Source organism: Dendrobium catenatum, unplaced genomic scaffold, assembly GCF_001605985.2.
Source record: "Dendrobium catenatum unplaced genomic scaffold, ASM160598v2 original_scaffold_71536, whole genome shotgun sequence".
Taxonomy (NCBI): domain Eukaryota; kingdom Viridiplantae; phylum Streptophyta; class Magnoliopsida; order Asparagales; family Orchidaceae; genus Dendrobium; species Dendrobium catenatum.
Window position 1 is genome coordinate 298,019 of NW_021389983.1, and position 16,720 is coordinate 314,738.

General features: G+C 33.7%; 1 protein-coding gene across 3 annotated transcripts; it reads right to left on the reverse strand.

Annotated features, from left to right (window-relative positions):
- Positions 1 to 5,801: 5,801 nt before the first annotated feature.
- On the reverse strand, positions 5,802 to 16,154 carry LOC110108968 (aldehyde dehydrogenase family 3 member F1). Of its 3 annotated transcripts, XM_020839840.2 has the most exons (10): positions 15,763 to 16,151; positions 14,855 to 14,923; positions 13,514 to 13,610; positions 12,770 to 12,973; positions 12,570 to 12,694; positions 8,125 to 8,229; positions 7,082 to 7,242; positions 6,900 to 6,990; positions 6,386 to 6,535; positions 5,802 to 6,301 (listed from the first exon to the last, which is right to left on the reverse strand). In XM_020839840.2, exons 1-10 carry the CDS (start codon positions 15,946 to 15,948, stop codon positions 6,065 to 6,067), a joined length of 1,425 nt encoding a protein of 474 aa, XP_020695499.1. In that variant the 5' UTR covers positions 15,949 to 16,151; the 3' UTR covers positions 5,802 to 6,064. The 3 variants fall into 3 exon arrangements, with proteins under 3 accessions (XP_020695499.1, XP_020695500.1, XP_028547636.1); XM_020839841.2 differs by lacking the exon at positions 8,125 to 8,229 and having other exon boundaries at positions 15,763 to 16,154; XM_028691803.1 differs by lacking the exon at positions 14,855 to 14,923 and having other exon boundaries at positions 15,763 to 16,153.
- Between the last annotated feature and the right edge of the window lie 566 nt (positions 16,155 to 16,720).

The window sequence follows — 16,720 nt, forward strand, 5'->3', positions numbered from 1 at the left end:
ATGAATAGACAGAAGCAAACTAATTCCATCAAAAGAAAACTCTCAGGAGTTACAAATCATCTAAAGTGATCTTAAATTAAGAAGACTTAGAAAGAAAAATGAGAACTTTATCATCGTGTTCATCATCCAAATCTTGAGACCCAAAGCTTACTCATTAGGATGAAGGAGACCCGTGATCATTTCATATCTATGGAACTCCATGATATCAAGTTAAAAATCTCAACCATCAAATAAAGTTAACCTATCCTATCATTCATTGAAGATTTTGTAACTAAAGTTAGATTACTATCCATATCTTAATATGAAATCTAGTGAAAATGATGTGATTCTAAAATAGTATATATTACAAGAAATGATCTTCAATTATCTTCCATATTTGAAGTTGAAATTTGCTCTGGTTCACATCCAAATATTGGACAACGAAATAATGAACTATATTAATGAAGCCTTCTACCTTATACAAATTAAAAAATAGGACGATAATGTCAGAAAAATCCTAAACTCCGAAGAGTCAATTATGAAAATCTTAGAAAGTAGAAATTTAAGATGATTGATTTATTTACATTGACCATTCCAAAAAATAAATAAATACATTGACCCTTCCGAAGATGATGGGCAAAAATTTCATCATAAATGTTATCTATGATGCAACTATTACAAGATAAAGAAGCATACCATAAAAAATTCTTAGAAACCTTGTGAAAGACCACAAGGCTATAGTGGATATAAAAATAAGTCAATCAAAATGGCATGCTCTTTTCTCCTAAATAGAAAACCTCAACTTAGGAGAAATTAACAAGTTAAAAAGCTTTCCCAACTCTTCAAAAAGAAGAGATTATTACGTGCGGAGTCTGAATACATAGCCATTTGATTTTGTGACTATGAACAATAAGAGTGTAATAGTGAGCAGTAAAAGCAACTGGTGAACAGTAACATCGCTTTTACTGTTCACAGTCATAAAACATAACAATTTTCTGTATCCAAACTCCGCACATAATAATCTCCCAAAAAAATCATATAGATTATGTTCTCTAACTCAAATGTTTAAATCCTTACGATTTTAATGCCTTAAAAAACTTCTCCAATGTTTGGATAAAAGTCTCAAATATTATATATCACTTGATTAACTGTATTAATATCCTCTAACCTACCAACCATATTATGATAATAAAAAGGATTAAATTAATTAATGGCTTCTTAACCATCGTTGCAATTTAAGAGAATTATTTTATTTTCCCTTCATTTACCGTCATCAGCTTACTACATATCTCTAACCTTACTATATACATTTTATATGCTCATTTATTTTTCTCATGTATATCTATGCACAAAAAAGATAATATTTTGGATTATCATAATAGGTTAGGAAATTTATCTTTTAAAATTCCAAAAAATATTTTCCATTCGTTTTTCAAAAATGTTAATATAAAAATTTTTTATTATAAATTTAAGAGATTGCTAAACATCGTAAATTATGATCACATGCTCCTTTCATATTAATTCACTTTGATATTTGAGAATCCTTTAAAAAGTATATATATATATATATATATTACTAAATAAAAAATTGAAATTGCTAGTGTGATAAAAAAATTAATTTAGTGCCAACATTAAGGAAATCAAAATAAATAATGTTAAAGATTACTTTAATGAAGTCATTATTCATTAATCATATTGTCATGACTATTGTGTGTGGAATTTGTTTGTGTTGATCAATCAGGTTATTTTGTTGTCTTGAACCTCAAAGATTGTCGTGTACACTGAGGGATGCGGGGGGTTTGCCCCTGCTTAGGTTCAGGTGCTTTGCACTTGAATTTTTTTTTTTCCGTACAATGACCTGGCTCAACGTACTTGAGCGCCATGGCAGTTGAAGCCAAAGCTTGAGCACCGCAGCTCTGGGTGTTTGAGCTCTACAGCATTGTCAAATAGACACAAGGCACCACATGACCCCAAACTGGTGTTGCAGCATTACGAGACGGACTGAACAATTATTTTTCTTGTTTTTCTCAAGGGTTGCGTCCCTTCGGGGTTATAACTTACTTTCTCTTGTATTTCCTGAGGATGTAAACATTGAGAAGGGTGCATGTGAGAAGAGAATCAAGGAGTGAGTGGTAGAGAATAAAAATATAACTTATTTTTCCCACTTTTCATACTGAATTTCTTGGTGTGGTGTGGCTCTATAATTTTTTTCTTATTTTGGAGTTTTCTAAATTAAATTCTGATATCCTTTACTTTTTTGCTTCTTTTACTTTATTGCTTGTTTTGTCATTGTTGTGTTTGCTCCTCCTCATCATCCCCAACAATCATTTGTATTCATTCATAAATAATAATGAGGTAACACAATATTCCTCCACTTAAAAAGGAGTATAAATGCATCCTCCCACTAACAATTTTAAATTTCAAAAGATATTTAATTTAATGAAACATAATCATTCTGTAATCAAACTTATCTTTAGGGAAGAACAATCAAATAGTAGCTAAGTCTAAGAAACTTGATTTTTTTCAAAAGAAAAATTCTATATCTCACAATAATTGTAAAATATTTTGCTATTCTCATGTTTGTTCTATAGCTATTTTTCCAAACAGCTATAGTGATGGGGACATCAGATCATCATGGAAAGTTTACCAGCGACGTGGTCGCCGATCTTCGGCCACGATCGAGTCTTTGTATTTTTGAGTTGATGTATTTTATTTTCATGCATTTTATTATTTGCTTATGTGTGTTTTATTATTTCCCGTTGTACCCCTTTTTATGGGAGTTGTCATTTGTAAGCCTAAGGACATTTGTGTCATGTTATTTGGAGTCTTTTGTATGAGGCTATTTAAAGCCCCCTTTGTATTATTTTGAGGTTAAGGAATGATTATTGAAAATTTTCCTGCATGTGTGTTTGAGAGCATTGAGAATTCTTGGAGAGTTTTGAGAGATCCTTTGGAGAGGGATCTTGGCGTATCACCCACCAACCTTGGAGACGGACGGGTTCGTGGTTTTATTTCTTTTATCTTGTCTTCATCCCTTCCCGTTCATCTCTCTCTTCCCACATCCCACCACCGCCGGCCATAGCCCAGCCTTTCCCATTCAACTCCACTGTTTCCTCCTACCCGAGCGCCCCCCTCCCCTCACGGGATCGCCAGCCATCTACCCACATCCCGCCGGCCACCTTACCTCATCGTCCCCTTGAGTTTCCTAATTAGGTATGAGTGGGTTTGGGATATTTTGAAAGTTCAAATCTTTGAATTTTGAATTTCGAAATCCATCCCAAAACAACTCTTCTAATTTAAGAAAGTTTCTATTTTTGATCTAAATTGAATTTAAATTTCAATTGGATTTAAAATAACTATTTCCTAAATTCAAAACTTCAGTTAAGAAACTTTAATTGCTCTAATTAAAGCCTCTCTTGACCATGCATGCCACCGGCCACTTATTTGAGCAAGTTAGGATATATTTCCTAATTGCACCCTAGACTACTTTGGAAATAATTTAACTTATTTCTTTTGCCTGGGCCGAATTTTCTTTCTTGCCTTGTTTTAATTATTCCCTAATGCTAGAGTTTTAACTTGGGAAACAAGGCCCCACCCTCTTCTCTAGGAACAATTATTACGTCCTCTGACCTGACGTAGAGGTACGTTCGGCCGCCAATAACATGTCGCCACGTGCTTTTACTCTTTACCGCGCGGCCCGACGACTTGACCCGGAGCGGAACCCGGGAATGCTATGTTCGCGATTTTCTCGGTATTGCTCGGTATTGCTTTGAAAAAATGAGAAATACCGCTCTGTGAACACCAAAAATATACAAATACCGAGTTGTACCGAGTTTTTCTACAACTCGGTACAAGTCGGTACAACTCGGTATTTGCTCCGGATTTGCTCGGTATTGCTACGGATTTGCTCGGTATTGCTAGGTATTTGCTCGGTATTGCTAGAAAAAACTCGGTACAACTCAGAATTTGCTCAGGATTTGCTCGGTATTGCTAAGGATTTGCTCGGTATTGCTAGGTATTTGCTCGGTATTGCTAGAAAAAACTCGGTATTTGCTCAGGATTTGCTCGGTATTGCTAGGGATTTGCTCGGTATTGCTAGGTATTTACTCGGTATTGCTAGAAAAAACTAGGTACAACTCGGTATTTGCTAGATATTTAAAATATATCCAAAAGGTGATGGAATGTTGATCGGCTCGTCAAGGAATTAAAAAAACGCACGCGCTAGAACCCAAAAAACAGCGGGTCGGGTCGACGACTTTTCTTCGTGCTACGTGGCGCTAAAAGGTTGGTGGCCGAAGATAGAGGAGCGTACGTTCACCGAACCAAATAATTGTTCCTTCTCTAGCCCGCCAACTCCCTCTCCCTGTCACCGCCTCTTCCCTCTTCTAATTGCATGAAATAAATCCTCTTCCAAAATCTGTACAGGAGGCTTGCTCTCAACTTTTCCTTCACAACTAAGGCTAAGCTCTCCTCCACATTCCCTACATCCTAGCCCATTAGAAACTGAGAAATCCATCTCAGATTTTCTTGATTGATAATCTGAAACTATTTTCAGATTGTAAGAGAAGAGGTTTGAGAACGCAATCCTATCCTTTACCAAGAGAAACTTCTTCCTCCTTGTCACTACGTAAGAGGCACATCAAATACTCAGGGACCTTCTCCATTGTGACGGAGACCATGGACGAAGACGTTGAAGGCATCGCATGACGGATCTCCACATCTTTTTGGCGAAGGTTTCTTTTCTCACTTGTATCTTATTTCTTTGGAATCTAAATTCTCAATTGGTTTGATTGTATTCACGAAAGCTCCTCCCAGTGCTCTTGCTATGCTTAGTCACTCGTAGGAATTGAGCGTACCTTCTATGCATCCTACATCTCGTTGTTAGATTAGGGATTAACTTGAAGCCTACTATTTTGCGTTGTTTGATTTTTCTTATTTATTTTTGAAAGCTTCAAAGCTCAGAGCATGTAATCTCACCTAAGCAAAGCATTTCCTCAGTTGTTTTGAATCATCGTGAGAATTTCTAATAATTGTTTTCTAGATTTATTATAATCTCTAAATTGTGCAATGTCTAAATGAATGCATAATCATCCCATCTAAGTAGTCCTGCATCATATAGACTATGTTTATTAAACTAAGCAAAGTCCATATAAGAAAGATGAGCTCATCCAAGCCCTCTTGCATGTTCAAAACCAAAGTTGTAAGATAAATTTATCACCTCTTATAGCTATGATCTCGATCAATTGCTATACAAAAAGGTATTAAAAAATATACTAAACATCCCCTATAGCCCATAACCAAGTACTCATCCTTTGAGAACTTCTCTCATATACATAAAGCATTCCATACAGTAAACATCTTAATAGTAAAGCCCACAGCAACAAAACATAACCCATCCCTTCCAGATTCCATGAAATGATGTTACCATCTAGGCCATGAAGTCACGTATACACGATAAATTATTGTGTGGAGATCGAATGCAGAATGCTGTCCGTAAATCAATCAGAATGTGCCACATCAGCAGTACATAGCAGCGATATCGATCGGTACCGAACAGTACCGACCCACGGTACTGAGCGAAAGGGTGATGTGGCGCATTCTGATTGACCTCTAGATAGTGTTCGACGTCCGCACAAAATCATTAATCGACATACACACATTACTTTATTTTGTTCGGAAAGACAATCAACTCATCAATACATTCAAAAACTTTGCCATCACAACTTCAAAAATATTCTGAAAAAACTAAAAATATCAGATCTCTACCATAAGGGAGAGTGTTGAAGCCATAAAAGAAGGTTTTTGGCAGGTAGAGCCAAACAGGTGCAACAATATTTGCAGGATGAATTACTCATTGAACGCAATCCAATGGATTGGTGAGCAGTAAAGATTAATGGAAACATTTGGCTTGAAAGGGCATGTTGAAGCTTGTAACCGACTTCACAGTTCACCCAACAGAAATCCAGACTTGCTTAATAACAAACCACCAACAAAGTTATAGAAAATAACAAATACATAAGACTTAACGGTTCACCCACAGAATTCCCAGACTTGGCTACATAAAAAGCTACCATAGTCGATTATCTCATCTCTTGAGTCCAAGTAACATTAGTATAATCCCAATGTAGTAAAACCTGTAAATATACCTGATGAACTGGAGCTTCCACTCGTTCCAAGGAGGGTATCTACATGAGAGTTCTATGAGAAAGCTTCTTCTCAATATGGCTTTTCCATGGCTGAACTGGTCGAAGGAGAACTTTCCGTGGTACTTTCCGAAACCGCTTTCACCAGTTCCACCAAATGGTAATGAATCTACTGCAAACTGTGCAACAAGTTTTTTCTCAAATGGTTAAGCATTTACTGCTTCTAAAATTAAGAAAGTTAGAGGAAGAAAAAAGAAGAATACTTGTAACATTGCATCATTAAAAGTAATGCTTCCTGATGATGTTTCTTCGATGACTCTCCTCTTCAACTTCTCATCGACGGTGAAGGCGTAAATGACGAGAGGCTTCGGCCTTACCTTCAGAAACTCAATGCTATCTTCAATCTTCTTTAGCTGTGAATGAGATGAGCAGCTGTGTGAAGCTTAAATGATTTTCAGTGGCTGTTTGGTTTTAATATTTCTGTATGTAATGCTGTGTTTTGCTTTCTAAAAATGAAATGTGTTTAGTATGACATTATCTTCTGCATTGAAGTATGATTGTCAGAGTAATTTAGATAGAGATAACATCCAAATAAGTCAAATATCTAGATAACGCTACTATTATTATGGACATAAACCGTAAATCAAACACAGAACATTTGACCAACAAAACTACAATCCAAATAATGCTAATATCCAAAAAATAATGGCATTTAGACAACATGAATGATAGAAGATCTATATTTCTTTTCAAATAACACTTAGCTTCATATCTTACTGTGATTACAGGAAGCAAGGGTCCAAAAATCTCCTCTCTCATGATCTCAGAGTCTAAAGGAGGATTTAGAAGAATGGTGGGCTCGATTAACCTACAAGAATTGATGTGCAATTATTATTATCTTATGAAAAAAGTGTTGGTGGATGGGAAAGATAGATAAAAGGGAAAACTTCAGGCATTACAGGCTTTCAGCATTGAAGGAACCACCATACACAACAGAGGCAGCAACTGCCGAGTCGTTGAGAAAGTTGCTCAGTCTTTGAAAATGTTGCTTGTGAACAATCCTTGCAGAGTTTTCAGGATCTTTGTACGTTTTCTTGATCTTTGCCTTGAGTAAATCAACCTACAGGATGCAGCAATGTACTATTAAAGTATTTGGAAGTGCCGGGTTTAATCTCATATTAGATATATTTAATGAACAAATATCAAAAGATTGGCCTTTACCCCTCCCGCACTTAAACTTTTGGGCTAAAAATGACTTTGATCATTGGTGTGTCAATCCTAACTTATACCACACTATTTAACAAGTGATATCATATCCAATGATTTGACTAGAATTGAGAAGTTCATTGGGTTTTTGGGTCTCATGGGTCTTTAGTATTTTCCATCATGTTGATCAAGGTTTAAGAAAGAGTAACTCCCACAACAACTTCACATGATTGTATTGGCTCTTGGTGTATAATACTTAGGCTTCGTTTGGTTTCTTTGTCGTTTCGGTTTTAAAAACGTCAATAGGAGAAATGGAATTTTTTAAACGGAGAAGCTAATACATAACGCTTCTCAAAACAGTAGAGAAATTGAGTTTCTTAAAAAGTATGCCTCACATCCAAACATGTTCCGTCAACTGAGTTTTCCGTTTCAAACCAAAAAACGGAGGAATTACGTGGAACCAAATGAGCCCTTAATGTTCTTAAAAACCTTTCATGTGAGGTGGAGTGATGGAAACTGTGAAGATATCTGAGATTATGAGAATTGTTTTAATAAGGTTTTCTAAGCACATATCTGCTATGTAAATAATGCAAATGATAATAACTCTTACAATATTTGGACTGATAACCGACTGTAAAGTTTGACTTAAGATTGATCAAGATACCTATCAATTCAAGCATACATTTGAAATGTGAATGGGTAATGATTAGATAATCATAAATTGAATGCTTTTAATTTAGAATAATATGAATTTTTTGTTTAATGTAGTATGGCTTTTCGCATACAGAAGGGTTACCAAAAGCGGGGCGAATTGCTCTTCCACGAGCAAATAATCAATTGCTATGCATGCTTGGCCACTGCAAGGACCCCACTTCGCTCCAGCCACTCTGTTTATAGTAACCTATGCATCAAATATACAAGGAAAAACAAAATATTATAAGACAACTTGACCAAAATAAAAACATGCATGATTTTCATATTATTCAAGCACACTTTTTGCAAATCTTTAAGAACATCTTCTATCCATAAATCTTACTTATCCTTCTTTTTCATTAGTCTTTGACACTAATTTTATCAACTTGCCTACTAGGCATACTTTCTACCCTTGATTGCATATGTTCAAATCACCTAAGCTTATTTTCAACCACCTAATCTTTAATAGATTTCACTGTAATATTTTCGCGAACATGATCATTCTTTAATTTATCCTTTTTTAATTTTGCCATATATCCATTTTAATATTTACAATTTTACAACACTCAACTTAAATATCAATGACTTTTTTATAACTCAATATTTGGATCCATAAAACATATCAACCTAATTGTGATTTTAAATTTATATTTAATTTTTCATGATACCCTCTTATCATACAACTTCTAAGACGCTTATTTATTTTAATTAGCCAACTTTGATTTTAAAAGTTATATAATCATCTATATCCCTATTTTTCATATAATAGATCTAAAAAATTAAAACCTGTCACACATATGTAACACCTTATCTTTTGATAACTTTGTATAATAATTATTAACATAATGCTAACTAAAATTAAATATCATAACTCAATTTTTTATCTATGAATTTCATCATCTTTATTTTTATAACTATCTTACTTCAAAGTGATTTCAATGGATGCCTCGCCAATTTAGAACTATGCACAAAGTGGCTGGCTTTAAATACCATTTATAAGTTCCAACATAATTAATACAAAAAAATATGGATTCAATGTTGATCATTGATCTAAACTATTTTTAATTCTAGTCAATGTTTCATCGCATAGCTTTACTAATAAGTATATTTGACAGACACCTTGTTGCGTCCAAGTATACCAAATAATTTCTTGTGATAGATCGTATGCCTTCTCATGGTTCATAAAAATCATATCCTTTTTATTCTCTACATTTCTTCATTTTCCTTCATAAACCTTTGAAACTAGCCATCTTATCCCGTAATGTGTTTGGCTCAACTAACAAATTCCAATGTGGCTCTTTTAGCTAGGAGTGCGCATTTGATTGATTTAGTTTGTTCACTTTATGTGGGCTCCAAAAATTTGTGCCCTAGCACGACCCTCATTCGAGAGAGTTTTAACAAATTAGGCTCTAGGATAAATTATTAGAAGGCATATTGGGTTTGAAATAATACACTACCCAAATATTTCACCCTCATTCTGAGTTTTGGTTTCCTATGGCGCAAGCCCCTATAGTTAATTACCCCTCCCAATAACGAGAGAGAATTTTTTATTAAGGCTAGTCGTCAATCAGATACATAAAGAATACGTGTCATCCGGTGTATAGCAGCAGCATGGGTTGATATATTTGAGAGAATTATTTTTTAAAATTTGAAATTTCATCATCTTGCACTTAAAGCGGATGGTAGGAGAATGGATGATGGACCCAATCAAGATCTTATGGTTCCGTCATCCCGAGTCATTATGGTCATTGGTCTACTTAATCAAAGGAGGTAGTTGACCCAACCTGACAGAAGGATCCTTGTCGACAGCCATGGGTTGCATTGTCTAAGGGAAACTTGTAGTCCTAGGATGAGTATTTGCCTAAGGGGACAAAACTGGACCCACCTTAGCTACCAGAGAGCTTTGTGCCCTATCGATTATATCCTATTAATTTATATCTCAAGGATTTAATACCATTGGGGAACATACGGGCTATGACCATAATTGTAATACAATTGAGTCGTTAGACCAGGCAACTAGGTTAGAGGGTCGCGATCCTAATCGTTAACCACATGGAGCCGATATGGCCAGGCCACGGGTTCTTTGAGGAGCCATATGGAAAAACTATCAATCAAAAGATCAATGTCACGCCTTTACTGGCAGGAGACTGTTTGAGAATAAATCCTAATGATATTCTCAACCAGATATTAGCTCTTTGTGAGCTAAAGTAATTTTAATATTTGTTCATCTCGACAAACTGTTAAGGAGGTGGATGAGTTTTGCTTCAAGAGTTTTGAAGTAGCATGCCAAGTAGTATCTAACACTAACACAACAAGTGATTAATGAAGATATGGTTAATAACATATAAGACAGTTATTATCTACAAAGTATTCACACACATGCTCTCTACCTTAATTAGCTACACATCTTCCATTGAATATGTAACATGATGTGGAAACATATATATATATTCATCAAATCCATAGGTTTTGCATTGAGTAGGTGATTTTGCAATCTAAAACATGCATATAAACTTTCAAATGGGCCTACATGACTGGCGTAAATGCAGACAAATGAAATGTAGGCATACTTTATTTGCATCTATGCTTGCCCAGAGTATTAAAATCCTATGCATTTACATCATTTGGAGCACAAACATAAGAACTTTTCAAATCTCATTAATGATCAATTCTAAACATGCCATCATATACAAATTTCTCCGATCAATCATAAATGATGCAACTATGAAGCTATATAAATGCTTTGTATACAACCACCACTCATAGCATGATCAAGAAACACATACATGCGAGCTTGTTAGCTTAGATACAAATCTCTGCACCGCATAGTTTCAAACATGCTTGTGAAACTTTTCAATAATGCTTATAAATTTTACTTAATAAAGCTTATAAAATTTACTTAATATTGATTGTATATGTAACATTGAGGTTCAATTTTTCAAATGTGAACAACTCACATATGTTACCTTTTAATAAATCAAGATAAGTAGAGTGATGTTTAACATTTATACAATGAATACTTACCAATAATATGATTTGATTGAACATAAAACAAGTATCATTCATGAGATATTCACATGAGATGTCTTCTACCTTGATTAGCGTACAAATTCTCTATTGAATGGATGGACATGATATTAAAAGAATAGAGAAATGTGCATATTTAGGCTTTGAAAAAAGCTACAAATCTTTGAATTGAATAGGTGAGTTGATTGCATTCATATTAACAACCAACACAAAAATACATATGAGATCTTCTAATGTAGTCAAATGAATACATGGTGTTGGAACATAATCTTGAATACGCACATTTCTACATATTGAACTTTGCTAAGCATGCTTACACTATCGGTGTCATGAGAAAAGTTATTCACCAAGCAACACAAGAAGGCACACATCTTGCACCCTAAGAAGCACATGAAACATATCTCCAATGTAACAATTTGACATTTATATTGTACATGGATATATGCATACCTTTACCATGCACAAAGCACATATCTAAACTTAATGCGAGCATCAAAATATAAAATGTATATTCAAACATATAGAGAATCCTCCAAAAGAAGAATTTCATGTATGTGGACTATTGCACAGCGACATGAATTCATATATAAACTTCTTCTACTCAATCATGAATCACACTATGATAAAGTTGCATGAGTATTTTACATGGAACCATTTATAGAATAATCCAAATACCGGTATGTGTTGGAACTCTTTTTTATTTTGAAACAAATCATAAAGTAATTCATATATAGATTTGCATATGATCTTTCTGTAAACTAAACATAAATTATATGAATGCATGACTAATTCTGATTAAATACTATTCAAGAGATATAACATCGCTTCTCGATAACAAACTATAAAACCACCTCAAGAAAGATTTTTCACAAAATATGTTGTCTATTTATGTTTTGTCACAAACAGTGATTGGAAGAGTTAACCAAATATCACTTATCACAACCATGCATATGTATTTCTCTCTATCACGCATTTTGAGAAAGAGAACAACAAGAGGCTATTGCTTACAGGTATCATGAAAAGGCAACCACTTAAGGCATTCATACGTACATGGCAAGTGAAAATACCTCAAAAGAAAAAGATAGATCACAAGGAATGAGTCATTATTTAACCTTACAATTGTAAATTTTTTACGATAGCAAGAATGCCAATCTAAATTTAGTCCACCTATAAAGAAAATGTGTCTTATATTTTGCATTTTAGAATTCATTGTTGTGTTATTTAATTAGGCTTAGGCTTCATTTGGGACGGCTTACTGTTTCATAATCAGCTTTTTATTACAAAAACTAAATTTTTGTACTAAGAAGCTGCTATAAGCAACAGTAAAAAAGCCGTCTCAAATGAAGCCTTAGACTATGGGAAAACTTAATGTAGAAATTTACAATTGTAAGGTAAAAATTGGGGAAAAAAGACGTGGAATACATAGATGTAAATAGAGATAATGCTTCAAAAAAAAAAAGGAAAATTTTCCAACACAAAAACTATAAGAGGAGTTGAGGCTTTATTATTGTATCAGCAAACCTCTATATCTCTTGCTCTTGAGAGGGTATCTATAATAGCAGGGCATTTTCCTCCCAGTTCAAGAGTGACTGGAGTCAGATGCTTAGCAGCAGCAGTCATAATAATGCGTCCAACTCTCGAGCTCCCTAGGAAAGAAAAAAGGAGGCTTCAATAGGATACTCATTTGAACAAGAAGATCCTAATGATAGTTCAGTAGTTACCAGTGAAGAATATCTTATCCCATTTGTGCTCCAAGAGTTGCTCTCCGATGTGAGAAGCTCCTTCCACAACCTTCACAGAATTATCCAAATACTTGGGCAGGTTGGTTGCCAGAAACGCAGAGGAAGCAGGAGCAAGTTCTGAGGGTTTCAAGACTACAGCATTTCCAGCTGCTATAGCTCCAACCAGAGGCTCAAACGACAACCCTGCATAGAATAAACATTTTGTATTGCTAAAATGTTAACGTTTAAAGAGTATTTTAATGTAATTTTGATTTAAAATTGAGTTGGTATGTTAGAAAAGTTATTGTAATTTGAGGATATTAATGTTTTCTTTGGTTGTGTACAAAAGATCAAAATTTTGAGGCGATAAGAGTAAGGAAATCCGTTCTAAGGCCAATCTACTATTTGTAGTGTAATACTCAATCTCTAATATAGAGAGCAAAGTATTCTAAGTATAATGCTTGTTACTACTTTCAATGATATTGGACTTGAATATAAATAACTTTCGTTATGAATAATTGGTTTTATAATTTTTTAGTGAAAAATATTTTAAAAGCAACAAAAAAAAACTATGGTCAAAAGCTATCCCAAATAAAACCTAAGTGAGACAAATGACTAAGGATATGCTAAGAGTAATTTTTCAAAAAGAAAACAAATATTTTTCTACATTGCAGGACAAAGACCTTTTTTGCTCACAAATAACAGCAAAGATTAAAGATGAGAGAGACAGAGAGAGAGAGAAACCTATGGGGAAATTCCATGAAGAGAAAATAAGAACAACACCGAGCGGCTCCGCCACTATTTCTCCGGTGGCTGGAAAGCATACTAACGGGACATCAACCTGAAAGCACAAAAAGCTCTGTCATTTTCTTAATCTGAGCGTAACTCTTCAAATCTGTGTCTAACAATTCGTTGCTTATAAAGCAAACTATATCAGCAAACTCAGTGACCAAAATTCCTTTTTTACTCATCAAATATTATTCTAGCAAACATTATTGATTCTTGGGCCCAAAGGCTCAAATCCTATGCAATCAATACAATTGTCTGTCAAAATCAGGTCATAGGTGAGTTTGGGTCTAACATGGAATTGATTCGTCATTGTTCGACCCAATCAGAACTTGACCCATTTTTGCAAACAGGTCGGCTTTTTGGACCTGAACCCGACCCACTTTGAGTATATTTTACTAAATTTTTTTATTTAATTGATTTATTTAAACCTAAATTGAATAAAGCTAAGATTTACTTCAATCAATTTAAAATAAATCAAGCTTAATTCAATTTGGGCAACATAATTTATTATTTTTTAGAAATAACATTTACTTATTTCATAACAAACTTTTAAAACCATCCTAAATTAATTAAAAACGAGTCAAACAGAGTAATTTAGGTTTCTGGGTCAACCCAAACCTGACCTGGTTTTATAAAATGGTCGAAATCCTTAACATGAACTTGACCCGGTTCAGGTTTGGGTCTGATTTTGTGGGTCGTGTCAAATATTGACTCCTCTCACATTTAGCAAAGATTTAGATTTCATTTGGAACGGCTTTATTATTGTTTCTTAAAATAGCTTTTTAATATTAAAAAAACAACAAAAAACGCTTTCTAGTATAAAAATTAAAATTTATGTACTAAAAAGCTGCTTTAAGAAGTGGGAGAAAAGCCGTCGCAAATGAATCCTTAGTAAAAAAATTGTAGTCAATTCAATCCAAATTAAATCGATCAAACTTAAATTCAACCGGTTCAATTTAGTTATGGATGAATATAAATATAATTTATTTAACTATAAATATAATTATATTTTGTTTGTATAATCTATATTAAAAGAACTAACAAATAATCTTCATAAAAATTTATGATTCTAATAAATAAAATAAATAATAATCATGTTAATCTTTCTTCTTTTTATATATAACTCATCAATTTCATTAATTTAATATTTAAACAATTAGTATAATTTTTTTTTTATTTGTTTACTTTTTATAAAATAAAAAAGCAAAAACAATAATTAAAATTAAAATTACAACCAATAACTGAACTGATATTTAAATAACTCATAAAATTAACTAATTAAAAAAAAAAACTAACCTTTTTTGGTGCCATCCATTTTTTAAGATTTTTAAGCGCGTAATCCACAGATTTGATCAGCAACCCTAGCTGAAATCCCGAATGTAAGTATCATTTCAAGATCTATGTTAGAGAGAGAGATAATCGAAAATTAAATGAAATGAGGGTCGTTAATAAATTGCATCATTAGATAATATAATTAAATTAAACCAATTAATAAAAATATAAAAAGGAGCATATTTTAAACCTAAATTAATTTAAGGAGCATATTAGTGAAAAATTATAAAAATAAATAAATACGAAACTTACTTCTCCAGTTTCTATAAATTATCTCAATATAATTTTATTTGTTTTTTTTTTCAAATTTGAGAAGGAACCGGTACATGAAAATCCGGTTTCTTAAGAAATCAATTTTAAAACATTATTTAACCTATCTTTATCAATTTCTATGAAAAAAAGTAAAATTAATTTAATTTAATTTTTTGAAAAGTTATCATTATTTATAACTGTTAAGAACGGATATAAATTTTATTTAATTTTGATTTTTTAAAATTTGATTTCTTAAGAAACCGAATTTTTATATCTCGGTTTCTTCTCAAATATGAAAATATAAAAAAATTTAAATTAAATTAAATAAGAGTAATTTATAGAAATTCCTTTTTAAAAATTTTCACTAATTTGCTTCTTAAACTAATTTATATTTAAAACATGCCCATTTTTATAAATTGGTCATTAAATTATCAGATAATCTAATAATATTTATCTAATAATTTGATTATAGTAAAGCTTCATTTTTTACAGCTATTTTACTGCTTTTAAATACAATTTTTTAATTAAAAAGCTCATTCTGAAAGCTGTAAAAAACTGTGCCAAACGAAATTTAAGAGAATATAAAAACGCATGAAAAAAAAAAAACGACAATTAGTAACCTCATCTCTGTAAGCTTCGATCCGATGCTTGCCAAGGTCGAGCTTGAGAGCGTTGAAGATGTCGGCCTCCTTCTCGAGGAGAATAGCTTTGAGAGCCCTCAGCTGAGACCTCCTCCAAGAATAACTCCTTGTGACGCCGCTCTCAAACGCTTCTCTTGCCTCCTTCACAACCCTCTTCACCTCCATCCTTCTGAGCTTGACTGTCGCCGGCGCTGCGCTCCACCTCGGCCTCCTCTTCCTCCGCTTAAATAAGGCATTTCCGCTGCACAAATTTAAGGTGAGGTAGGAAACAGGGGGAAAGCACGAGGAGCAATAAATGAGACTTTAATGAACAGTTCAAGCAGTTGCGCTTCTTCCCCTTGCTGTGTTAGTGAGTTCGGCAACTTTTTCTCAATAGGGACTGTTAGGCTTAAAATAAAAGTTCAGGGTTTGGTTTTAAATGAAAACAGGGTTTGGTTTTAAATGAAAGGGAGGGTGTAAATATTCTAAATGCAGTATTTGAAGAGTAGTGAGGTTTTATTTATGAACAATTATTACGTCCTCTGACCTGACGTAGAGCTACGTTCGGCCGCCAATAACATGTCGTCACGTGCTCTTACTCTTTACCGCGCGGCCCGACGACTTGACCCGTAGCGGAACCCGGGAATGCTATGTTCGCGATTTTCTCGGTATTGCTCGGTATTTGCTAGGTATTGCTTTGCAAAAATGAGAAATACCGCTATGTGAAGACCAATACCATGCAAATACCGAGTTGTACCGAGTTTTTCTACAACTCAATACAACTCGGTACAACTTGGTATTTGCTCAGGATTTGCTCGGTATTGCTAGATATTTGCTCGGTATTGCTAGGTATTTGCTCGGTATTGCTAGAAAAAAATCGGTACAACTCAGTATTTTCTTAGGATTTGCTCGGTATTGTTAGGGATTTGCTCGGTATTGCTAGGTATTTGCTCGGTAT